Here is a 25617-nt window from a genome sequence, read left to right as displayed (position 1 = left end):
TGTAATCATATATTATAACTGCACGCCAACGTTCCTAATCACTGTTTTACATTCCTCCGAACAATTTCGTGCATAAGATGCTCAGTGCCAATAACATTTAAATCAAACGCAGCATGAAAGGTGCTTTTATTCGTTTCTCGACTGAGAGTGTGCAAATTAGTTTTCTCGGCTGCGTAGAAGAACGGCGTCTTAACAGGTCACTTTTGTGATAATAACCAAATAACATGTGTATTCATAGTGTCCAGAATTACCAGCTTAATGTGAGTACATGAAGGCGGCATAGATTCATCAAGAGGAATGTCAGCCTCGGGAAGTAACCCAGCCTCCGATTGGCCACAGCAAGTCACGTGGCCATTTCCCAAGCGGAGTTTCCACGACAGCTGGAAGCCGAGCGGCACAGGCGCATCGCTTCTTTGCTAAAATTATCGGAAATAACACGACTTCTGCTCGTCTCAGCACCTCCAGATAAACCCTGGTCTGGCATGGGCGACAAGAGGAGTCCCACAAGGTAACGACCGAGTCAGAGCGTCCGAGATATTCAAGCTAGGAGAGGGGAGCGGACATCGACAAGCGCACGGGGGAAAAAAATGGGTTTTCTCCACGGTCTCTCTCTCTCTCTCTTTCTCGCTCGCTCGCTCGCTCTCGCTCTCTCTCTCGCTCTCTCTCTCACTGCATGTGTGTATGTGCGCGTGTTGGCGTGTGTATGTGTGTGCGCGCGCGCGGGTGTTAAAACCTCATCGCCAATTACAGTGTCGGATCACAGCGCGCTTGCAGATGATTTCCCAAATCCTATAGGCTTACCCAGATGTTTGCTATCGATAGCCTTCGCGGATGCGAGCTGAACTCACTCCTGTCTCCTCTCGCCCCCCTTTTGCTCTTCTCTCCTGCCTTCCATTTTTGTTTATTTTTTCCAATGTTCTTTTTGTCTTTTTGTTTTCACATTTATTGTTTTAAAGGCCGAAGCGTCAACCGAAGCCCTCCTCCGACGAGGGGTTTTGGGACTGCAGCGTGTGCACGTACAAGAACACGGCAGAAGCTTTCAAGTGCATGATGTGTGATGTCAGGAAGGGGACATCAACAAGGTAAGCCGATGGATATACATACATTACCTCTGGTTTCTTTTGCATGAGCGGGTCCCAAAGGAGGGGCTCCCCGGGGACTCTGGGGCTGCCCTCCCCAGCAAAATGAGGAGCAGTGTAATCTCACTACCACCCCTTTTCCTTCAAGCAATTAGTGCATTTGTACCATGAGATGATGCATTAAGATAATTGTATTTTTCCCCCCAGTTATTTAACTCTCTCCTCTGCTACCTTTCTTTGCACAGTTCGTACAGGAAACAGAAACAAACATGTTGCAAGCTAATTCGTTTCCTGTAGTTTTCTGGTGACAACTGCATTTATTCTGGATGTTTTTGTCCAACAATGTTGACAATCGCTTTATCCGTGTTTTCCTCAAACGCGACACGTCTTAATCCTCTTTTCACATTTCCTCTGAGCAGTGCATTAGTCTCCATGTTCTTGCCCCGGTGTTGACACTGACCTCTGTGAAATGAGGGAGAGGGGTGGCTCGCACTTTAAGCACACACATCCATCTTGTTGCCCTGGAGATATTTGTAACAGACCCGGGTGAGGGGGGGGGGGGGGGGGGGCTACAGACTTCTAACACACACACACACATATACGTAACATACAAATTCAAACACACAGCATGTAGGTACACACACTCTGCGCCCTCTGTGCTCTGGCTGATATTTGTCCTGACATCTGTGATTTGGAGCAGGAAATGACTGTTATTCCTGAGTGGCAGTCATTATCAGGATACAACAAAGGGTGAAGGAGAGGAAGTGTGGCTGCCGGTATGGGAAACGGTGTGTGTTGTTCTCCCTCTTTAATGCATCGCCAATTATCCTCTCCTGCATTAGCACAACTTTCCCAATGATTTAACTACAGCAACAACAACAACAACAACTCGTCAGTGCAGTTGTCAGCTTTGATGCCTTTTCGCAATTGTCGGATTTCTCGTGTTGCTGCATGCACTTGTGTGCATGTGTGTTTTTGTGTGCGCACGTGTGTGTGTGTGTGTGTGTGTGTGTGTGTGTGTGTGTGTGTGTGTGTGTGGGTGGGAGGGCTAGTTGTGAGAAGAGGTTGTCAGAGCAGCTGCCAGACAGACAGCCATAGCTCATTACTATGCAACAGCTTAATCAGCCTGCTGTCATCAGAAACACACACACACGTACAGATGCACTCAACATGCAAATTTTACACACGACTGCACGCATATTCGCACACAAACACGCGTTCTTAATGCACACTCGAGTGCACGGTTGTTGCTCACTCAAACACAGAGATTGAGTAGCAGCAGACATGTTGTTGTTGTTGTTGGGTTCAGCTTATTGCAGTTGAGCGGTGATTGTCGAGAGGACACTCCAGGGACTCTGTGTGTGCTTCCATAAAAACAAGTGGCCCGCAGCTTTGCCAAGAACCTGTCTGATTCCTCGCGTCACCAAAAGCTGTGACATCCTTTGTCTTCCCCATATGGGCATTTTTTTTTGTTGGGGGGGAGTTGGCAAGGACACAAGAACCCAGAATTCCTCACTGCACCCCTGACACTCCATGACAAATTTAGAAAACGTCCGTGAGAAGGTCTTATTTAATGTTAATAACCCACTTGTCTTCTCAACTGCAGTGCTGCAGAAATGTTGTGTTTTCAACGCTCTCGCCGTACACGCTGCACACACGCGGGCTAATGCTGCAGCAAAATGGCCACACAGGTGGTCGCAGCTGTTAACGACCGAACACAACAGACAAGTGGATTTCTCAGCAAGCAAGCCAAAGGTGCTAAAGGGCAAACGACAAGCAGAATATAAATGTAGGGCACGGCAAATTCCCTCGCTGGTTACTAAACAAGCATGACTGAGCTATTACTGCGAAGTAATGCATTAATGCTTGACACAGGCATGGAGCGTCCAGTGGTTAGAGGAAGTGTCCCACAGCCTGAAGGTCACAGGTTTGATGGGCAGTGTGTGTGGAAGTGCTTTAAATTAGCTTATCACTTGTCATGGCTTGAAAATGCCAACTCACTGCGTAAAATGTCACTTTTTCTAACCAGGATCTGTGTCTTTTCAGACAGCACTAGAGATGACGGATGCTTCCAAAGATGGCATGTTTTAGGCCACGGCGGAGAAGTATTTTAGGAGTTAGAGAGTTTGCAGGTACATAGATAGCCGTCAAGAGATAAAGATGAATGTTTTATGAAGGTGAGGTTTAGCGGAGCCTAGATCTCCTCTGATGTGGGGAGATGATCTACTGCAGGGACCCAAAGCCGGCGGCTGATTGAAAGCACGTTGTTGAGTTTGACTGAAGACAGGGACGCATCAGCAGGATTGGACTCGCTTATCGGAGGAGGAGGCGGAGTGAAATGGAAGAGGGAGACAGAATGACAAAGAGGGAACCGGCTGATGTTCCGCTAATTCTGTCAGCGGCTCGGGAACTCAGCAGCTAGGAAGTCACATTTGAAGCAAGCGGGACCTGCACCTATGTCTTTAGAGAGAGCGCTCTCCGGCTGCAGAACTGATGCAGCTGTGCAGACTGAATCGGAAGAATATGTTGTTCCTCGAGCTGATAGCTTACAGTATTTAATTAAAGCTGTCTTAGAGGAGCTTTGGGTTCACAACGTCTCATGCAGCCTCATTACCTTCAGACTTTGTGGGGAAAAAAGTAGAAGGGACATTTTTATCTTCCTGCCGCTCTTTGGGCTCCGTCCCAGCCTTTGAAACCCAGCGTGACAGATGAAAGTCACAGTGCAGTGGTGTGGTGCTTAAAAGGAGGCTGTTTGATAAGTGCAAGGTCACAGGTTTGATGCCTACGTCCGGAGCGAACGTCCTTGAGCAAGACACAGAAGGGGCCTCCCAGTGCACACATTATGACTTATCACTGGATTAGAGTGCCGTCTTAATGTTTGAACCATATGATGGAAGGTGAGATGTGTTGGAGTCGACACTCGTGTCTGGAGTCATAGCTGAAAATGTCATGTGAAGTGGCAGTGACAGACAGCTGTTAAACCCAAATCTAAACAAACCGCCCTTAGCCAAATACTATTGGATGTAATAGAGCGGCGTGTGTCTGTGTGTGTGTGTGTGTGTGTGTGTGTGTGTGTGTGTGTGTGTGTGTGTGTGTGTGTGTGTGACCTTCTCTGGTGTCTCGCCTACACCACCTGCATCTGTTCACCGAGCTGAGCTCTGACAAGTCAGGCCCCACCAGGGAAACACTCACTGTGTGCATGCTCGGTGCTCAGGAGCTTGTTTAGCAGCATTATATTTCCACGGGTCAGGACAGTGAGCTTGATCATGTTCCTATCGGCTCTCTCTCTGCCTGTGGCTCTCCTGTTTGTGTTGACTTTCTCCCCACCTTTATCGCTCCTGTCTCACAGCGATTTGGTGTTTGCTCTCTAGCTGTCTCTCTCTGCGTCTCGCTCTCTCTCCAGGAGTTGAACTTAACCTAGGGCGTCTCTCGGTGACAGATTGACTGATGTGCAGGTTTTGTCAGCTCCGCCTAAACAAGCACGAGCCATTCTGTGCTGGCTGGGAACTTGTCAGCGTTTGGCTTTTTAGATGTTGTTTTATCATCCTCCGCACAAGCTCGCCCTCACAGTTCATGTGCAGTGCACACACTGAAACTGGGGCTGTAATTGTGCAGTTGACTCAATTGCAGCTGGTTTAGCCTCTTTTAAAAAAAAGGATGCTTTCAGTATGACGTAGTCCAGAGTATCCAATGCAGTTTAGGCAAGTATATATTAAACCACCTGCAAGCAGAGCTACAGCTAACAGTTTTTATTATCTGACTCATTGACTCATATTTTAGTCAAAAAAAAAAAAAAAAATAGGCAGAAAATGGTGAAAAATGTCCCCAAAATTCCAAGGTGACACCTTCAAATGTCTTGTTCTGCCTCACCAGCAGTCCAAAACTCCAAAGACATTCAGTTTACGCTGATATGAAGCAGAAAAGCAGCAAATCGTGGAGGTTTTACCCAAAGAAGACATAATCAAGTACAAAGAATATAAGTGCAATGAAATGATATCACAAAAAAAAACGGAGTGCAGTGAAAAATGTCTGATGCAGATATTGGTAATGAAATTGTTGCCATTTCGAAGCTTTTGCGTGAATCCAGCCAGTGATCGGTTGCAGTAGATATCCATTATAAATAGCAGATACTGATCAGCGCGCCGGAGCTATCTGATTGTGTGAAACAGAAGCTGCGAGCCGCGGCAGAGAGTTGCACCGTAAAGTTTATCTGCAGACCGGATGGCGGATTCTAAATTTGGGATCAAAATGCAGCACAGAGCTTCTCATGCAAAGAGGAAAGGATTCATTATCTCTCTTCCCGATCTGTTTGTTCTCCGAAAAGAGCCACATTGGTGGAAATTGTCAACTGTCACGGAATAGTAATATGTAATACAGTATATGCATGCATTAAAACGCTGCCTGAAGAACTAAAAAGCCATTTGAAATGCACAGTGTAAAGTGTGAATTAGCCATACTTCCATATTGTTCCACTGCCTTTGCACACATTTGTGCTTACAAGACTTGAATACAGAGTTTTGCTTTTTGGCAACAAAACTCTTACATCTCAATTAGACGTATTATTAGCTTTTCGGCAAGGTTTAACACACCTTTTTTCAGATTTTCTAAGAATCAAACAAATGCTTTTTCAATCAGAGGCTAATCTGGCTCTTCAGCAGGCGCAGTGAGTGGGAGAAAGCTAATGTAAAGCAAAAAATTGCACTACTTGGCTGCTGCATTAATGTCGGCGTTAATTATCCCAATCTGATGACGCGAAACATGCAACTAGCAGAGAGCAACACATTTGGTTCTCATCTTAGAGGCGCGTGTTTTCATTCATGTTTCGTGCGAATAAAGAAAATGCTGGGGCTTGTTTTGTGTTGTTGCGCAACACCTTTGGTGCTAAACGCTCGCGTGGCGCACGTCCTCAGAACAGCAGAGGGCTTAACGAAGCACATTCAGGCTCCTTTTTCAGACATTCTCGCTTTGCGCGTCGTCAGTTTTCAAATAGTTCTTGAGCGGTGAGTGATCGTGCCAAGTGAGATCTTGACAACAGGCACCAACAAATGCTGATAAACAGGTTTCATGAGCTGGATCTGCAAGTAGACAGTGACAGCATGCACCGCGTGTGGTTATTTAGATGAAAAAACCGACTGCTGTAAAAAAAGATTCATGCAAATTATCATCAGGTATCATTCCTGTGCACCGCACTGCTTGTCACCGATCAAGGTTCGATTGTCTCATCTCAATGATTACATCCTCCTTTAAGTCACACACACTCAGCTCACTGGTGTGGGTTACTGGTTTTAGCGCTCACACAGCATACAAACACCGAGCGTACGCCGGGGACAATGAAGCTGGCTGTTATCACGTCACTGTGGCTCAAGATTATGGCTACGTGATAAGCCTGTAATTACTGCGGTGACACTGATGCATGACATACTGCTCTGTGTGTGTGCAGGGGGGGGGGCCTGTGTGTGAGAGGAGAACGTGGTGTAGTGTGGCTGGCGGGCTGTAGAAGGTGTCATAAACCACAGGACGCGGAGAGCCATCTGTCTCTCTCTTCCACACACGCACACACACACACACACACACACATGGCGGTAGCATGTACAGGCAGGGAGAGACATTAATCATCGGGTTGGAGGAGCTCCCAGGAGCAGCCTCCAACCCGCTGATAGAAAACCTGACACACACACAGCTCCACCTAGATTGAAAGAGTGTTCAACAGGGCATAAAATAAGCTATTTCACAATGATCTTACAATCATCACAGAACAGTGAGACGAGTTTTGTTTATAGCAGCACACTCCAGTGCTTATTTCCAGCCCATCAGCTGTCCTGTGGCCTGTGTGCTCATCACACAGTGTGCTCGGCAAATGTTAGCGAGCAGGCCAAACGTCTGGAGAAGTCTGTACGGCTGTCGTCTGCATGTAGCACATCACCGCTTTTAAAGAGCAAAAAACCAGGGACAAAAAGCCAGAGGTGCCCCGTCAGGACACGGGGTTTGTGCAAAGGAACGTATTTTAACCGTTTTCAAGGTTGGGAATATGCTTCAGTATACTTCTTGAAAATGCTTGATTTTTCAAAACATACAATCAAACCTAATATGAACAGCGGGTAAAATCATAGACTGTATGATAAATAGTGGCCACCGTGACATCAACCCAATGGTTTGTGGATGACTGGTCGGAAGCCTTGATTCTGGCACTGTGGCCGTCGCAAGCAGTGAATTTAAAAATGAACTTGAACTTGAAACTAGCGATTGAAACCATAAACTCAAGAGGAAACTGTTGACTGAGGTCATAAATCAAATGACAAGTAGCGTCATTTTCTCATGAGCTTACATACAGTCGGGCTTCTTGCAACCAGTGGATTCGCCCCCTGCTGGCCATTAGAAAGAATGCAGGTGACATGACACATGGGTTGATGTGGCTATAAAGGAAGTCCTTAAACTTCATTTTCAAAATTGCATTCAATTTAGATGGAATCATAAAGACTTTGAGAGTCTGGAAATTTTTTGATTCAGATGCCTTAAAAGTGTTTGAATTTTACTGTAGAAACCCTGAGGACTAGAAACGCCTTTTCTCGCTTTGAATTTCAAGATAAAAGAGCTAAAGACTACCGTGACTTTCAAAGTAAAACACTTCAGTGCACCTCATTTGTATGGACCTTTGCACAAGCGCTTCACCTGCTCAGGTAGCGTCTGCAGTGGAGGTTGTGTGTTTGTCACAGCACCAGCTTTCAGTTTTATTAAAGTCTGTCCACCCAAAAACATCATAAAACCTGAGTGGTTTCTTCCTTTTAGCGTTGACATAAATCAGGTGGTAGGCGTACTTCGGTAGAAAGTAGTGCTGTGAAGAATTGTGAGTGGTATATTTGGAAAAAGTGGATTTTTTTGAACATTGAAAGGCCACAGAATCAATTTCTGATTTTGCAGTGTTGCTTTATGAGCTTGTGAAAAGGTGATGTTTTGGAGATGCATCATTTTCAAGCTAATCACATAAAGCCGACTCGATATCTCATTGTCTCTGTTGTCGCTGTTTTTCTAAGTCCGTCTTTTTACAAAGTGCTATGATTTGTCTTTGAACCAATCCTGGCTCACTACCACGCCATCTGTGTCAGTTGCTGAGTCTCTGTCGCTGCGGCGCTGATGACCTGTTTGTCCGCTGTGGCAGAAACTTCGGCGGCCCGGCCAAACCATCCTGAGTCATAATTTGACCACCTACTGAATTTGTCATGAGCAAACACTCGCTTTCAGATCGTGACCAAATCAGGACCAGAGGAGATATTTTGCGGCGTCGAGAGCAGGCCAGAGGTGGAGGAGTGCGAGGTCAGCGGGTGCATCAGAGGGAGAGGAGAGTGCAAAAGGATAGAGGAGGGAGATAGCGATAGACGGTGTGTGTGTGTATGTGTGCGTGTGTGTGTTTGACATATTTGCAAAGAGGTCAGCCAGAGTTCCCCTGTCAGTGAAATGTGTGAGGGATCAGTGGGCAGCATTTGTACCTTCCAGCCCTTCCAGTCTGCTGCACAGGACAAGCTCGCCTTTAGTCTGCCGTTAAAAGCAAAAGCTGTGAAAAGACGGTGAGCCGGAGAGCTTGAAACTGAAAATTCCGCTTATTTTGCACGTTCAGTCTAAAGCCAGATGGAAGACGGTCGATTGTTTTGCACTCACGGTTTGGAAATGTTAGAATGATCTTATCAAGCTCAAAAAAAAAAAAAAAAAACAGGAAGAAAATGGGCGAAAAAGTGGTTCTGACGCCCGCGAACGCACCTGCATCGCCTCTCAAATAACATCTGAGACGGACTATGTGTTTGCCTGACCACATCCTGCAAATTAAAAGCCCCCAAATAAAGAGACTGCGATTAATCCCCATTGTTTTCTTAAACCTCCCTTATTCAAGGAAATAGAATTTGCCGTGTCGAAGCCCTTCTCGTAGCATCCTAATTTCCCAGTGTGGGACTCCATTAGCTGCTGTATAATAGATGGCGTGAGCGGAGCAAATGCTGTTTGGAACAACAGCTCCAACACGCGGTATTAATGTCAGAAAGAACAGGCCGTTACATTAGGCACAGAAATTTCTGCTGGAATCAATAAGCGCACGCAAACACTCACTCAGCTTCCAGATGGAGGCCAGTGGCAAAGGCCTAAGTGCTAAGATAATAACCTTCTGATTGGGTTAACAGAGGCAGCTCTGTTTAGAGCCTCGCTGTAATATCAGGCTGTCCGTCTCCTCTTTCACCTCGAGGTTCTTGAACTGGCTCTATTAGTGAAAATCCACTCCATTGTCATACATGAAGAGGATGGGATGTGCATAATATGTTTACAGTGGGACCCACTTGCTCAGTCTTCAATAGAAAAGATCATAATGAGCCTCAGGTGACAGTTTTTCTTGATGGCATTTAAAGCAGAACGTACAAATAGGGCAGCAGTAGCCTATTCATTTCATAGTAAATCACACAGAAGGAAAGCACGTAATGACATCCTGAGAAGAAATCAAAGAAACCCAGAAAAGGAGGTTATGAATGAGGCAGCCAGTCGCCTTGTTTTTCATTTTTGCATGCCTGGCCTGAGGGCAGGATGGTGGACTCTGTTGTGACAGGCGGCGCTTTGTGTGCGAGCTCCAGCAAACGCAGAAAAGCAGACGTTTCTTCATTGTGTCGGGGTAAAAGGGGTGTCGAGGAGTGCAGCAGATGACTTGAGCTGCGAGCAGAGGACTCTGAGAGGCCGCTGCTTTTATTGAAAGAGGTGTCAGCGATTCTGCGGCGTGTGCTGACAAGACAGACATATTAGAGGATCTCTACATCTCCTCCCTATCAGACAGTTATGTAGGCCAAGAGACCCATTTGCATTTCACTGTAGCCTCGCTAGCATCACTGCATGTTCTGTGAAGGCAGTGATAAAAAAAAAACTGACTCTGGGAGAGACTCTTTGAAGCTGGCCCTTAATTTAGGTCATTGCAGTACTGTTAAACAACAGCTTTGCCCTTAGAACAAGACGGCAGACCGGCAGCTGTATATTTCCTCTTAGAGGCAGAAGCCACTCAATTAAGCTAAATAGGCCACCAAGGCTCGTTTTGGCGAAAACATGGCGCATTGCTCAGCAACACTTGGCCAGGTGCTCAGACTAATTTCGTGGATGGATTTTATCAAGTCCAGCACATTTGTACACTCTGTACTTGGACTGCGTTACGTCCTCATAATTACATTAGGCAGGCGCAAAAAGGACATTTTTCATGAAGCACCTGGAGGCCAGTGTTTTGTAATTGCGATACTTTTTGAAGGGTTCATACACAGGTTAGTGCACTTGAGTGAAGCTGCTCTGCGGTGTTACCAACAGAGGTGCGGTTTAAGAGCACTGACACGATGCTCAGCTTAAACTCGAGGATGTATGTTTGATGAGCAGCCGGTTAAAGCTCACATGTCATGTGACAGTGGAGCTGTTGCTGATAAAAAGCTGGTAAAACAGTGACACTGGCTGTTGAAATTTGCTTCTTGGGTCTAATTGCGAATACGACGGCTGAACAGGGCTCAGAAAGCACACTGTGCTCTTCTGCTGTTCTCATCATGCCCTCGTGCTTCGTATGTGTGTGTGTGTGCGTGCGTGTACTGCACACGTACCTAAATGTGCCTCGGCGCGTGCGTCGTCCGCTGACCGCATTGCTTTCTAAAGCGTGCATGCGTTTTCATGTGCACCCAGTTTTGATTTGTACACACCCCTCTGGCTCTCTGCAGTATCTGCATGCTGCAATGTGCACCGGTGCATTCACACACGTATAACCGTGTCTGCGCGTGAACGTGTTTGCGTGCGCGCATGCATGCAAAAAGCAGGCACTAGATGTGTAGGCACCCTCAACAGATGGCCTTTTCAACACACTCGCCTCTCGGCTAGGGCTCTTGCCAGCCTCAAAAGACACGCACACACACACGCGCGCACACACTCCAGCACAGAAATCTGATCGCAGCCTTCGTGCATGCAAACTGTTGCCAGAGCAATTGCATAATGTATCATTTTTGAGACAGCAGACACTCGTGGAGGCTGAAAATGTGACTGTGAGGAGGAACATTCGGTAACCATGTTCCAGTTATATTTGATATTGGATTTGCCTGTTAGCATTTTGTGGAGCCTGAGTGTGAAGGTGTATCATCCTCACTTATCAGCGAGCACGGTTTTCTCTGTCTCCAGTAACAAGCCAGGATGGCTGAAGCCTGAAACAAGCCAAGGCAGCAAAAACAAGCCACACTGTGTTTTTTTTACATAATCAGGGATAATAGGGATCATACCCCTGAGAGGCAGGTGACACCTTTTCTGACTGTTTCCACCCTCCGCACATCTTGTGTGACGTTTAATACAAATGTGACCGACTGCACCTGAGGTTGCTTTTCTAGTCTAGCCTCTGGTTTAATAAAAGCGTGAGAGCACAAAAGACGTACATGCACGCGTACCTGTTCTGTATTCTGATTTTAGTGGATTCTGCACTCTTAGAATTCTTATCACGTCATTGTGTTCGCTGAAACAGATCTCATCTCGTCAATATTTATCCGCCCGTGCGCTGGAACGAGCCCGTGCAGGTACACTACATATCTCACAGATGGCTGAATCCGGGGTTTTATTCTGAATGCGCTCAGCGTGCGTTGCCACTTGCTGTCAGTGCTAAGACTTCAGCGGCACCATCCTAACCAGCACTGGCAGTGATTATTGGCTCTTGATTATGGTGGTACGCTCGCACGAAGCCATGTGTTCACCGTGATTTTCCCTCTCATTAATCTGCCGCTCTCCTTCTCTCTCTCTCTCTCTCTCTCTCCCTCTTTATGTCTCTTTCCTTTCCACCTTCCCCCCCGTCCGCCGCTTCTTCTCGCCGGATCAGGAAGCCTCGTCCCGTCTCCCAGCTCGTCTCGCAGCAGCAGGTAACGCAGCAGTTCGTGTTGCCCTCGCAGCCCAAAAAGGAAAAGAAGGAGCGTGTGGAGAGAGAGAAGAGCGACAGGGAGCCGGCACTCAAGAAGAACAGTCACAAGAAGATGAGGTAAACAAGCTGACATGGGGTGGAGGGATCAACAGGAATCAGACGTTACAGGGATGCATGAATAAACACTATAGATGGTGTTTATGTTGCCGCCTGACTTTAGGGCTGATGTGTTGTCGTATTTCATAAAAAAAACTTCAAAAGATGGAAGTGAAGAGGGTGGGAAACACCAGAAATAAATTTCAAAGCAGTGTCTGGAAGACGCCCTTTGGAGTTTTCAGTGACACTGCAGCAAAAAGATCAAGGTGTTTTTCACTCTCGGGTAAATCGAGTTGATGGTGTTTTGCGCTTCTTAATGTGAAAGTGAAAGGGCTGATGAATGCGGAACCTCGTGCAGGACTTTAAACAATACTCCTAAAACGCTTTTCTCTTGTTTTTTTTCTCAACTATTTCCACTCACTCGGCAGGCCCAGATTAAAAAACATCGACCGGAGCAGCGCCCAGCACCTGGAGGTGACGGTCGGGGACCTGACGGTCATCATAACAGACTTTAAGGAGAAGGCCAAGCCCTCGTCCACCTCGGCGACGTCGTCCAGCGCCGCCTCCACGGCCGACCACCACAGCCAGAACGGCTCCAGCTCAGAAAACACAGAGAAGGGGCTTTCCCGCTCCTCCTCGCCCCGAGGAGAGGGGAGCTCGGTCAACGGGGAGTCCCACTGAGTCGCCCCCTGGAAACCTCCCCCCGGCCTGCACCCACATCTCATCTGCAAGTCCACAGGAGCGTCCTGCCTTGACTTTGCAGCTGCACAATAATGACTAAATCTGTTCTCTTTTTTTGCCTTCTTTCTTTTTGGATATTTCAACAGGAATCATGACCCATTCGCCAGCATCAGCACTGGAATCCTGCATTTAGAAAGCAATACGAAACACCTTTTGCTCCATCTTTGACGTTTTTCGGGATCGACACATGCTGTCGTCGAAAGGATCCCACAAGCTGTCCGAAGCTCGCTACTCGAATATATACTGAGACAGTTTTATTCTGACCAAGAGCTTGTCCAGGACTGACCTGAGACATGTCTGCGTGAACATTTGGACGAGCTTTGAGGTCCTGCACGGTTTCCCTCAGCTGCCTGTCAGTGTTTCTGTTTCTTCATACTTCTGTTGGATGAACTGTGCAGCCCCACCCTTCATCATCAGCGGCCGGCAGAGTGACCTCTTCTTCCCCCATGTGGAATCTTTACCTAACCTGTTAGAAACCTGAACCATCTATAACACACCCTCAGTGTCCCGACACTGACCCTCCAACCTCACAGCGAACCTTTGCTCTGACCTTGATTCTCCAAGCTTTTACTTCTGGACTGCCTCTGCTGTAGAGTGACTTTTTTGACGCAGCATAGCAGCTGTACTGCTGTACCTTTCGGTGTTTTTGCGTAATGTTTGGAGCAGGTTGTTAAGTTCAGGTAATCTGTGTTGTGTCCGTTTGAGAGTGCCGGGCAAGGTTTTTTTAAAAACCTTCTTTTAAATGGTGCAGAAAGGTGTAGTGTTTGATTTGAAAGGATAATACCGGTGTGTGTTTTTTGTTTGTCTGTTTTCAGTTTATGCCAATAATCAACGCTGCCCCTCTTTTGCATCATTCCCAGTTTGTTTGCACACAGTCACCCAGGGTGGAGATGAAATCAGTATTGTTTTTCTACCTTTGCAGCCATTTATTTTCTGCAATACACAAACAACTGCAAGCCTGCATTCAGTGATATTTGTTATATATAAACCTAGAATCATCACATCACATCTGTTCTGAATTAGCGACTCTTAAGCTACATGCAGCTTTTAGCTCATTGCTTTCTGACATACATCAACCATGTCCAGCAAACCAGTTCAGACAAGCTGTTATTAGACCTCAGGAGATGGAAGACAGCTTGTAGCTGCTAAAGGAAGTCATGGCAGCTACTTGCTAGCTTAGCTACCAAGCTAAATGGGTAAATACTGGGGTAATATTGGTCAGAAGGCCAGAGGGATGCTCGTGTTGGTGTTTGTCTGCCGGATATGCAAGTGGGCAATAAGTTGCTAACATATTAGCCATAACAGCTAGAATCTGTCTCTCAGGGCTTTGTTTCTTTGAGTTGAGTTGCTGTACCCTCTTTGCTATCAGAAATATCGCTTAATGCAGCTTCATACAAGTTCTGTTATTGATTACAGTGAGCATGAAATCACTTCCTGTGCAGCATTGTAAATACATGATGTCGACAAGCTGTGTTACCAATCACCGACACCTTCAAGATATCGTTACACCATGAATACTGTCAGTCACGTGACTCCCACACAGTGACGTATATCTTCGCAAATGCACTAACACTTCTGCAAAGACTTCCCATTTCATGACATTTCTGCTTGGATGTCGCGTGCTTTTATTTTCTCAACAGAGCTAATTTCAAGCCAGGTGTGTGACTGTAAGGTTTGTTTCAGAGACACGGAAAGAAGCTGATTGCACAACGACTTAGGGATTGTCTAACTAAACTGTGGAAGGTAGTTGGAACGGACACCGGCATTCTCCTTTGAATCCCTGCTGGACAGACAGGGGCTGCACGTGCTCAGACAGCGCTCATCCTGTTCTGTGGACCCAGTCTGGACACAGCACAACGCTTCTACAGCAGGACACGAGAGCTTTGACTCCTGGACATGCACGCTTATCAGCTGTATAGGTGACGGCGTGCGGCGTGATGGACTTCTGTTTAAATTCCTCCATTTTGATGTAGCAAAGTGGGGGAGCTTTAGAATCTACTAAACTCCCAGCAGAACAACTATAGATCAACTTAACTACACAATAACTTATAAAACCTGTAGAATACTACACAGATAAAATGGATATTTCTAAAATATTGTACTACAATGTTTTGATGTGGTTGTATTATCCATCATACCAGTGTTACTGTCGAGATTTTTACTTTCACATTTTTAGCACAGATCCTGAGAACTGTCATGGCATGATAATATTATGGTCTCGGTATATTGTGGGACAGGCTACGTCTCTTAGTTTGTTAGCATCGTTTCATGTGTCAGAGGCGCGTTCTCATTGGTTCGCCACACTAGCTGGGACTAGGTGCGTGGACTGGTGGGAGCTGTTATTCGGTTGTGGCAAAAATGGAAAGACTCTTAAGAATATGTTAGTTGTCACTTGTTGATATTTTTTGGTTTTGTTTTGCTTTGCCATGCTCAATTGTTTCGAAATGTGTGAACTTGTTTATTACATGTCTGAATAAGAAAATAAGAAAATTCAAACAAAGAAGTGTCTCTCCTTGTACACAGTTTTACTTTTTTTGTCACTTCCTGCTTTCATCCAGGCACGTGCATGCTTACAGTTTTGTGTTTTTGCTGTTTTTAGCTCCATCTGAGGTTTAACTGAATAACTGCTGCTCATCTTCATCACAGTAATCATCAATTTGTGCACATCCATTCAACAGTGGCGTCAAAATACTTCATGACATCATTGTATAGTGGTATTATACAATAGTTACACATGGATTTTACACGAATTAACCCCCAGATCAGATAATAACTTTATTTTCCCACACTAAATGAAAATGCAGTTGACATTCAGGTCTGTTGTTTAGTTCAGCCACCTCAATAAAGATGACTTAAAGCCATGAATGGGTCTTTTCAGAAGTGAAGTCAATTGAAAATTGCTGCAGACGGAGCCTGTGGGGGGAGGGAAAGGGAGGAATCAACTTATCGCTCCCACCCTTCCCCCATTGAGGGTCCCGACCTCCAGCGTCTCTTGCATGATGTGCATCAAGCAGAGATAGAATCGCGACAAGCACCGGAAGTTTGAGCGCGCCTTCAAAATAAAAAGCCGAGGGACGCAGATTTGCAAACCTCAGAGACGAAGTATCAAACGTTTTCATGACAACAATATAAAATGATGACAAGTATATAATCTGTATCGCGGTACATTCCCAAACCTTTGGTGTTTCAGCTGTATGCAAGTAAGTTTGTCAAATGTAGAAATTGCTGGTAAACGGTTGGCTAAAAAAATGGCCATGGGAAATAGTTTGTCTTTCACTCACATAGTTTTTAAGAACAGTGCTAGAACAAGCCACAGATTTCTGAGCCACACTGTCAAGCATTAGCGTACAAAAAATAAATAAATAAATAAACAAACAAAAAACACTTAACAGTGCACTACTGCATAAATTGGTCTGAAATGTCAATAATGACCATGCGAACTTAACTAATTTCTGTTATTGTTTTTGTGTGTGTGTGTGTGTGTGTGTGTGTGTGTGTGTGTGTGTGTGTGTGTGTGTGTGTGTGTGAGAGAGAGAGAGAGAGAGAGAGAGAGAGCTTATTCTACCCACCCCTATATCTGAGCTGAAATCCCAGTCTTTACATGTCAATTCTAGAAAGGAAATATGAATATAATAATATTTTCTAACATGTGGTATCAAACCAACTAAAAATAAAATGAGCGTAAATGTATAATTTACTTTAGGGTCAAAGCAATAAAAAGAGAGCTATTATATTTTGTTCCATGGTTTTACACATTGTTAAATTATTACTCAAACATGCAAATAACGTGTAAATAAATCTTACTATAGTTTTCTTTTCAAAGCTTGAATGTGGGCCAGGAGTTGCAGAGCTGCAATATGACCGCTAGAGGGCGATTGTTCAGCGCCTGATACGAGTTTTATTTTCTAAACATTGACCGGAAGTACGTTACCACAGCGTGTATCTTCGCAGTTGCTATTAAACGCCAGTTTCTGTGTCATGACTTTAGCTCGGAGTTGCGTTTTTAAACTCCACAATGCGGCGTTACATTCGTGCACTATTGTTGTGCACAGTGTTTGCCGTCTTTTCGGGCTTGTATGTTTACAGTAAGCTGCTTTACACGGACGTGCCGGTCGGAGGAAACGGACCGAAGCGGGTTCTCATCCCACCGAGAGTCCCCGGAGGCAGGCGAGGGGCAGCGGACAAAACTGGGCCCCGAAGCCCACACTGGTATAACAGGTAGGACAGGATTTTCAGGTCTTTGCTGCTTTAACGGGGTTCAATGGGCGTAAAACATTACATTTCATATAACAAGGGTGGCTACATATGTAGAAATGTACGCGGTAGCACACTTGTTATGTATAGGAATGCGACGCTAACTGAGGGAACGGCTCAATGCAGACAAAGTAACGATACACTTCACAGAGCGAGCTAACGTTTTCTCTCGCTATGATCGAAGGCAAGTGACGCGAGACTTGGGCAGGTGTGAAGCATCACTTGCAGCCCTCCTGCTGGTTCCTAGTTTAGTTGGTACATCACTGATGTGACAGATGCAGGTGTCATACGAATAACAGCCAACAGCAGTAGGTCACCCATTGACCAAACCAAACTCACAATTTGACAAATTTATTGAAAGAAAGCACACAGAAAATGCATGATCAAATGTTTTATGGAGTTGCAAGTCCAGCTTTGTTTGTTTTCGCACCTCACTGTCTCTGCGAGCTCTTAGTGTTTGCGCAGAAGGACAAATGGGATAAAAAGTTCAAAAGGAAGCGTTTCCTGCTGCTTTCCAATCCTTTGCAGAGGTCCCTGGCCAGTCATGGCTGCAGGCTGGGTCCACAGTAATATACTCCATAGGGAGTACTACCACATAATAAACCTGTTAGCAGCTTCACCATGAAGTGTTTGATCAGAAAACAGATGTAAAAATCCCTGAAGTGAAAGAGTTTACCATGACATAAGACATTATAACATCTGTCCGACTCTCCGTTGTCTCACTCAGGTACATCATGCGTCAGCAGGGACACTTGGAGACGGGTGGCGGCGGCCTACAGAGCAGACCTGAACCTCCAATGCACCTGGCTGTGGTGGCCTGTGGGGAGAGGCTGGAGGAAACTCTCGCCATGATCAAGTCTGCCGTGCTTTTCAGTGTCAAGCACCTCCACCTGCACATCTTTGCTGAAGATCAGCTGCACGCTGGCTTCATGGAAGCTGTGAGTTGGAAATATTTAGAAAATTAAAGCCTGAAAACTAACCTGAAAATTTTGTGCCGTTGACTGTGAATGAGTCTTGAGTTTGTGTATTCACTACTTCCTGTACTATATATCCCTACTCGCAACCTAACATGTCATCTGTTTCAGCTGGAGTCGTGGCCTGGTTTCATTTGCTCCAGGTTCAACTACACCGTCTACTCCATCAGCTTCCCCAGTGACAACGCAGCCGAATGGAAGAAACTCTTTAAACCCTGCGCCTCTCAGAGACTCTTCTTACCTGTGAGTTTCTTACAGAGAGAAGAAGAAGCACAGAGAAAAGTTGGAGCTCTGAATTGGAAAGCATAGTCGAATCCTCCAATAAAACTGGAATTGCTACTTGTAAAATACCAATTTCATTTTCCATGCTTTATAGGTGACAATCTTCACTTTTGGTACTGACTTGTACTCAGCCTTTCCACACGATACAGGATGTTTTACATTTTGTTGCCTGGAGGAAAATGTCCTTCATAAAGCCACTGCAGAACACACTGCCAGCACGCACCAATCAAAACACTGGAGAACATCCACATTATTGATATACTAAGTGATGTCTGTCTCTTTGCATCTGTGCAGCTCATCCTAAAGGACATCGACTCGATCGTGTACGTCGACTCAGACATCCTCTTCCTGCAGCCCGTAGACCGCCTGTGGGCATTCCTGTCCCGGTTTAATTCCTCCCAGCTGGCTGCTATGGCCCCGGAGCATGAGGAGCCCCGGATCGCCTGGTACAGCCGCTTTGCCCGCCACCCCTTCTACGGCAGGACGGGCATCAACTCGGGGGTCATGCTCATGAACATGACGAGGATGAGAAGCATGTTCTTTAAGGTAGGGCTGAAAGCTGAAGACACATAGGAGATATAAATCAGCTGGCCGTTTGGTTTTCTGTAGCTGTGTACTACTTCTGTTGGCCACAAGATGTCCTCCTTCTGCTGCAGTTGATGTGGAGTGAAGCTCCCCACAATATCCTAAGACACAACAGGCATCTTTTTGACTGTTGTCTACATGTCTGTGTCAACAGAATGACATGACATCTGTGGGGCTGCGTTGGGAGGAGCTGCTGATGCCTCTGCTTCAGAAATACAAACTCAACATTACCTGGGGAGACCAGGACCTCCTCAATATCATTTTCCACCAAAACCCTGGTAAGGCAGCACATGCACGCGGCCTCAAACTGAATAGGGATTAATCCTGACAGTCTGTCCAAATGTAAATGTGGTCATTCACTTATCAGACTCAAGTGTTTCTGTTTGTGGGCCTCCATTCCCAGAGTGCTTGCTGGAGTTCCCATGCCAGTGGAATTATCGTCCAGATCACTGCATCTACGGCAGTAATTGTGCGTCAGCCGAAGAAGACGGCATCTACATACTGCATGGAAACAGAGGGGTTTACCACGACCACAAACAGCCTGCGTTCAGGGCTGTTTACGAGGCCATACGAAAGGTGGGCGTGCATGTTTGTGTTTGCTTGAATACAGTCGTCCATATCATTGTCCATATGGCTGTGTGAGTTCAGCTACAGCGTGCAATAAAGCCTCTTCATGTGTTGGTGATGATGATACAGCGGGGTTTATGCACTGTTCACACCAATAAAATACAGAACTCTCTACATGTAAAACGGGCTGTATTAACATTAAACTCCAACAGCAAACTACCAAGATTTATCTGCTTTAATGTTCTCAAATGTTGCCCCCAGTGCATAAAATTAACTGCACTTCCATTAATCTTTAATTAGCCTTTTTTTTTATTCGTCATTTTAGCCATCTTGTGAAAAAGGTCGCGAAGAGGCCCTTGCATTTCTGGGCGTGTTTGGTCATCTATTTCACTTCTAACGTAGATAACGATACATCATGTCAAAGACGTTTGCAGTTCTTCTACAGTTGAATTTAATAACCAAAAAAAAATGAGTGGAATGACTAGAAACACTTGCTTTCTTGTGAAGATCTTAGGTTTTATTGCATTACATTTTCTATTTTCATCTACACATACTGAATGCAGGATGTCAGGCAGATTCTCAAAAGGTATTTTTGGGAAATGAAGTGTCTACAGAGCAGAGCCTGAAGACTGCACCTTGTTAAAAGTCTCTTGGGTACATTTCAGTTTAAAAACGCAGCCTGGTGAGCCTTCCTAAAGTGTTGCAGGTGTAATTTAGTACAACGTCTAATGGAAGGAGGCCTTTTACAACCCCAGTGACACACCTGCTCTCCTCCACTGCCCCGTTTCTTTGCCCTCCCAGATGAGGTTTTGGATTGGCGCTGACCCCGAACACCCCAAGTGTTAGCGACATCAGATTGTCCGCACTGAAAAACACACATGGCCACCATTTTCAGATGGTTGGAGTGAAAGCTAATTTCCCCTGTGAGGATGTTTATGGGTTGTTTACCAGCACTGTAATGATATTGACGACACAGCTGGCATTTACTTAATGAAGCCATCAACATTTGGAGTCTCATTGCTTTCCTATTAACAGAGCATCGAACATAGATCAGAGCAATGGCTGATCCATACCTTATCCATGGCCTGCAGTTAAAACTACAGCTTTATAGGACAGGATCAATGATGTACCTGTGCTGCCACAAGTGAGCATAAAACCCCACACAAATGCCCACAGCACGCACCAACACAGTTTTTCCAATAGTCTATGAAGGTATTGATACTTTCATAGATATGTGATTAAGTCTAGTTTGCTGGGAGGATAGAGAACTTATGGATTGATCCTCTGTGTGTTTAATCTCAGCGGACAGACAGTTTAATTTGTTTCTTGCTTGTGCAGCAGGACCTCAGGCAGAACCTCTGTCGTGTTACGGAGTGAATAACTAACAGGACAGCGTTACATCAGCAGCTCAGTAAAAGTGCGAGGGTTCAGAAATGTGGCCGAGGAAAGATTCCCAAATCTGAAAGGGTCACACAGGGAGGCAGGCTAAAGAGAAAAGTCTCTACAAACGTAAGCAACAGAGGCAATCTGGCAAATGGGTGAGTGCTGGGTAGAGAGCTCATGATATATTGAGGCTGATGACAAATACAGAGCAGGTGTGTCATCTGGTGAGGGGAGCTAGAGGACAGGCGAGAAATGCAACGTCTGAAGTTGGCCTTTTACGCCTGTGTTCTTCCTACTGTGACCTGTCAAAATGTCTTCATCTGTCCCCAGATGTGTACCTGTTCGCTGTGTGATATGCACAGTAATTTGTTGCTCAGTTCAGATTAAGTATATTTATTGGAGGGCTATTGTAATGGCACTCCTTCGACCAGTGTTCCTCAATAAAATTTAGCTTTGAAGCAGGAAGTGTATCAGTGTATCAGTTCCACTGTTGTCATTGATTTTCTCGATAAATCAATGAGTTTGGTCTATAAAAAATGGCGAAAAACATCCATCAGTGTTCTCCAAAGTCCAGCATGACGTCCTCCAAAGTTTACTCTCATTGAGGAGTAAAGAAACCACAAAATATTCACATTTAAGAAACTGGAAAATGACTCAAAGGGAGTAATCGGTTATCAAAGTAGTTGACGTTTACTTTAATAGTTGACAACTAATCCATTCATTGATTAATATTTGCTGCTCTAGTTGACTCTTTTCAGTGGTCGGGGTCTCAGCCTGGAATGTTGTCACCGTACAGAGGCATTAAAGTAGCGGGCTGTCATCCGTCCACATTTTTAGCTTTTCTGTCAATATAAGTTGATATAACTGAGCTAGGTAGCCACAAGCTCGCTTTCTGCGGTCCAGACTCACAAAACGCAAACAGTAAACGTGTCCTATACATCACAGAAAAGCCAATATGATCTGTTGTTCGTATCACAACACGTCGTTCATTCCACCTTTGAAAATGTGTTTTTCTTTCAAAGCAGTTCGTATTCTTAATAAACTGGAGGCGGCGGTGTGTAAATCAGTGTCCGTGCCCCGTATCCTCACACAAAGAAACGTGAACACGAACAGCAGCGCTCCTCCCTGTCTGTCTGCCTGTCTGCGTCTCAAACGCACCGCCGCGGCCCGTCCATCGTAAAGCATCTCCTCCCTCCCTTCGCTGCGAGAAGCCGAGCCCAGGAAGCAGCAGTTAAATTTTACAGCCGATGGTACGTTTAGAGTGGGAGTCTGCGCACCAACAGTGCCCCATCAGCCACACAAAATCAATACGCCAACTGTAAATGCAACTTTATGACCGGCGGGTGTGTGCGTGTGTGCGCTCATAAAAACGCCATTCTCTTTGTGACCCAATATCAGGGACCCAACCGCAAGCAAATGAGCCGGCATAAAAAATGGTAATTCCCCTTTGATTTCCTCGGAGCGTTGTAAAGGCTCCTTCATTATTGGGAAGACATGAAATTTCTTCTGTAATCCCCTCTTATCACTGGACGGTAAGCCCATAGCATAAAACTGACTCCTACAACCTGATCTCCTTTATGTTTAGCCCGGCTGACCGATCAGGTTAGATTTGGAGTCCCATCTGAGTCCAGCGTGCTTTGTGGATTTACTTTTTAATTTATCCAGGGAGCGATATCTTCCGAGCACAAATGCTGCCCAAAGCACCACTTTGCTTACTTGCTGAGGGAATCTGATCAATTTTGCTGGAACAGCAGGGGGTTGAGAGCCGTCCTTAGGGGAGTTTGGACAGCAGTTTGGGATTTCAGCGGTTCATTTGAAGTTTCCGAGCCCGCTCCTCCAGCCTTTAGACCACCACCACCACCCCCGTTGTGCAGCTCTCTGCAGAAACAGGGAGAGAGAAAAGATACAAAGCATCTTACTTGGCAACATGATGGATACACAAAAGTCTCCTTCATACCATACGTCTGCCTTTCTATTGGGACAGTTCCTTGTTTGAGCACATAAAGTGTGTCATCTACACTTTTAATGCACATCCCAAAAGTAACTAAGCAATGAATTTTGTCGTTCCAGTACTCGTTTGGTGCGGATCCCGTGACGTCTTTGCTGGATCCTTTGGAGAAGGAGCTGTTGAACACGACACACACATATTGTGGTAAAACCCACCCGCTCTTCACCAAGAAGCTGGCACACAGCCTGGCAAACATCAACAGGAAGGCCGCACATGGACGGTGACAAAAATGAATCACACTGATGGGACAGAGGCCAAAAGGGAGAGGCAGTGCATTGACTTACACAAGCAAGTCAGTGCAAATCATGACTGGCCACACAGACTTCTTGTGCTTGAGTAAGAGACTGCACATCTTATTTCTAATCTTGCTGAATTCTGCTGTTCAAAGCAGGGTTTTTGTATTTTGACTGAAGCTTAAAAAAATGCAACCACTACAGACGCAAACACCCCATTTACACCTGGCATAAACGTGGGATCTGCCTCCGGATGCGTTATCTGGACAATAAAAGATCCGATCTCGCCTTTACGTTTACACCTTGTGCTTTTAATGCGTTCTTGTTATCCCCATCGAAATCAGACCTCTGTCCTCCAGAGCAAACCCTGCACATGAGAAATTTATGGTGGCACTCAATCAGCCCCAGACTCCCTTTAAAGAACACAGAAGTTTGTGAGTTGCTGAGTTGGGGAGCACTTCACAAACTCTGTGAAACACTTTCTACAATAAAATCTTAATTAAATTCAGCAAATGAAATACATCAAGATATTAGTTACTGTGTATGACATTATAAATTATATACCTCGTTTTTCCTCATCCAGATAAGGGAGACAGGTCGCATGTCAGTCAGGTGTAAATGGGGTCAAACTGTTCAGATAAAGTGAAAATGTCTAAAGAGGAACAGACAGCTTTGTGAACAACTAATGAACGCAGCTTTTAGATGATTTGTTGAACAGCTGCTTAAAGCCGAATAAGACAGTTGGGATTGTCTCAGACTGAGACTAATAAGCTCTCCTCTTGTAAGTTGCTCTGAATAAGAGCGTGATGTAAATGCCTGAAATCAACTGTAAATGTTTCAAAGCTAAGTCGGCCTTGTAGCAAAGTACTGAACTGAGCAGAGAAGAATATTTACTATACATGTAACCATGGATTTATTTTTCCAGGTTCCAACATTTTAGTATTTTATCGACAACTTGGCATTGACTTTTCAAAGCCAACAAGCATCTTGCCTGTCCCATGAAGTCATTCTCCTGTCAGTGCCTTTTGTTACTGACTAAAGGTGAATGTTCGTCATGGTGCGGAAGATTAAGGTTTGGAAGAGTAGCTCTTGACTATCCATATTGGAGAATTTATTGAAGCTTGTGACACACTCTTATTAAAAGAGACAAAAATCATACCAGAACTGGACAGAGGCGTTCAACAGGGCCTGTTTTTGAGAGGCGTATGCACTGGACCACTTTCAACCGCCAGAAACCACTTCATTACCAGAGACCATGCATGGAAAACCGGCAATGAGGGACTTAAGACAACAGTGGAAAGTGATTATGTGAATGATTTCCAGAGTAGTTCTTTGTCTGTCTACATTTTAGTGAAGTCAGGTGATGCGACTCGACACAGGAGTTTGTTTTTGTTTAACTTTCGTACCTTTCCTTACGTTGTGTTGAGCCTGTTTCGTGGACATAAATGAATAATTAGATGTTATGTACTCCTTTTTTAAAAAGGATTTGTTGAGTCAATGTAGACACACTAAAAGTCCTGTGTCACAGTTGATGATACACAGTACAGCCAGCATTCATTGCTGCTGAACATGTGAATAAGCTACAAGTTTCTCTCCTGATGCCAAAGTGTTTCTTTTAATAACTGTAATTATGGGCTTTGCACCGTTGAATGTATCTTGAACAACAAGGGTCAAAATGTTGTTATCAGTGCTTACGTTGGTGTGGTTGTGATGTGTTTATTTGTTTATGTGTCAGGGTGTTAAAAAAAAAAAAAATATTACAGTGTTGTTGTTTTTTTACATTAAAGATCATTTCAGTTTGGTGGACTTTGTCCTTCAGTGTGCCTTGTTTCTCCAGCAGAGGGCAGCATTTTTTGATATCCTCTCCTCCACTTGTGCTTATGGATGGAAACAGCAGTATCTGTTTTGCAGGAGAAAGATATTTTTAAGATTAAGGATGATTATGTGGAAAAAACTACTTGAAATACAACAAATTAATTAAAGAGTTTTGAATTAATATTGCTAAGACTTTGGCCCTCTGCTACATGGGTCATCTCCTATGAAATTGTCTCTTTTTACCAGTATATGACATCTTTCTTTGTTGATTCTATAAAGATCTAACTTGAAGATTGATGCTATATTTCTGTCGCCTTCCTGGGCAGATCAATGGACTTACCAATAATCTACCGCTAATCCATCACCAGCCGTGCTACACCGTTTATGCCTCAGCTCCGAGGTGCTCGTAAAGTGTAAGTGATGGACCAATAACGCAATACAGGTGCCTGTCTGTGACACTGCACGGCGTGGACTACGGGGAATGAGTTTATGCTTATTCCCATTAGGTGGAGGATACAACCATCCATTCATAGCTCCAGAGGTAGTTTGATTCATCGCACCAGAAATATCCTTCATTCATCACTATATATCCATATGAGAGCTTATCAATTACCTTTATTGACCTGTGTGCTTAAATGCAACATGTAACAGGCCAGGTCCCCAGGGAGAGAGGGAGACAATGGCTTGAATTGAGCACCATGTTGAAAAATTCGAT

General features: G+C 45.0%; 2 protein-coding genes across 2 annotated transcripts; both read left to right on the top strand.

Annotated features, from left to right (window-relative positions):
* Positions 1-380: 380 nt before the first annotated feature.
* On the top strand, positions 381-15666 carry yaf2 (YY1 associated factor 2). The gene is made up of 4 exons (XM_070992468.1): positions 381-508; positions 957-1082; positions 11926-12081; positions 12489-15666. Exons 1-4 carry the CDS (start codon positions 483-485, stop codon positions 12739-12741), a joined length of 561 nt encoding a protein of 186 aa, XP_070848569.1. The 5' UTR covers positions 381-482; the 3' UTR covers positions 12742-15666.
* A 1064-nt stretch (positions 15667-16730) lies between these two features.
* On the top strand, positions 16731-24903 carry gxylt1b (glucoside xylosyltransferase 1b). Its single transcript, XM_070992527.1, has 7 exons — positions 16731-17019; positions 17783-17993; positions 18141-18272; positions 18606-18857; positions 19051-19174; positions 19300-19472; positions 22917-24903. The coding sequence occupies exons 1-7, from the start codon at positions 16817-16819 to the stop codon at positions 23076-23078; spliced, it is 1257 nt and encodes a 418-aa protein (XP_070848628.1). The 5' UTR covers positions 16731-16816; the 3' UTR covers positions 23079-24903.
* The last annotated feature ends 714 nt before the right edge of the window (positions 24904-25617 follow it).

This window comes from Chaetodon trifascialis, chromosome 22 (assembly GCF_039877785.1).
Source record: "Chaetodon trifascialis isolate fChaTrf1 chromosome 22, fChaTrf1.hap1, whole genome shotgun sequence".
Lineage (NCBI taxonomy): Eukaryota > Metazoa > Chordata > Actinopteri > Chaetodontiformes > Chaetodontidae > Chaetodon > Chaetodon trifascialis.
The sequence above is the reverse complement of the archived record's forward strand: the minus strand, read 5'-3'. Positions and strand labels throughout refer to the sequence as shown.

Bases quoted from the DNA above. Each gene is read 5' to 3' on its own strand.
- yaf2 (XM_070992468.1), top strand. From the start codon at position 483: ATGGGCGACAAGAGGAGTCCCACAAG. The intron at 1,083-11,925 runs GTAAGCCGATGG...TCGCCGGATCAG, and splicing joins AGGAAGGGGACATCAACAAG to GAAGCCTCGTCCCGTCTCCC. The intron at 12,082-12,488 runs GTAAACAAGCTG...CTCACTCGGCAG, and splicing joins AACAGTCACAAGAAGATGAG to GCCCAGATTAAAAAACATCG.
- gxylt1b (XM_070992527.1), top strand. From the start codon at position 16,817: ATGCGGCGTTACATTCGTGCACTATTGTTGTGCACAGTGTTTGCCGTC. The intron at 17,994-18,140 runs GTGAGTTGGAAA...CATCTGTTTCAG, and splicing joins ACGCTGGCTTCATGGAAGCT to CTGGAGTCGTGGCCTGGTTT. The intron at 18,858-19,050 runs GTAGGGCTGAAA...CTGTGTCAACAG, and splicing joins TGAGAAGCATGTTCTTTAAG to AATGACATGACATCTGTGGG.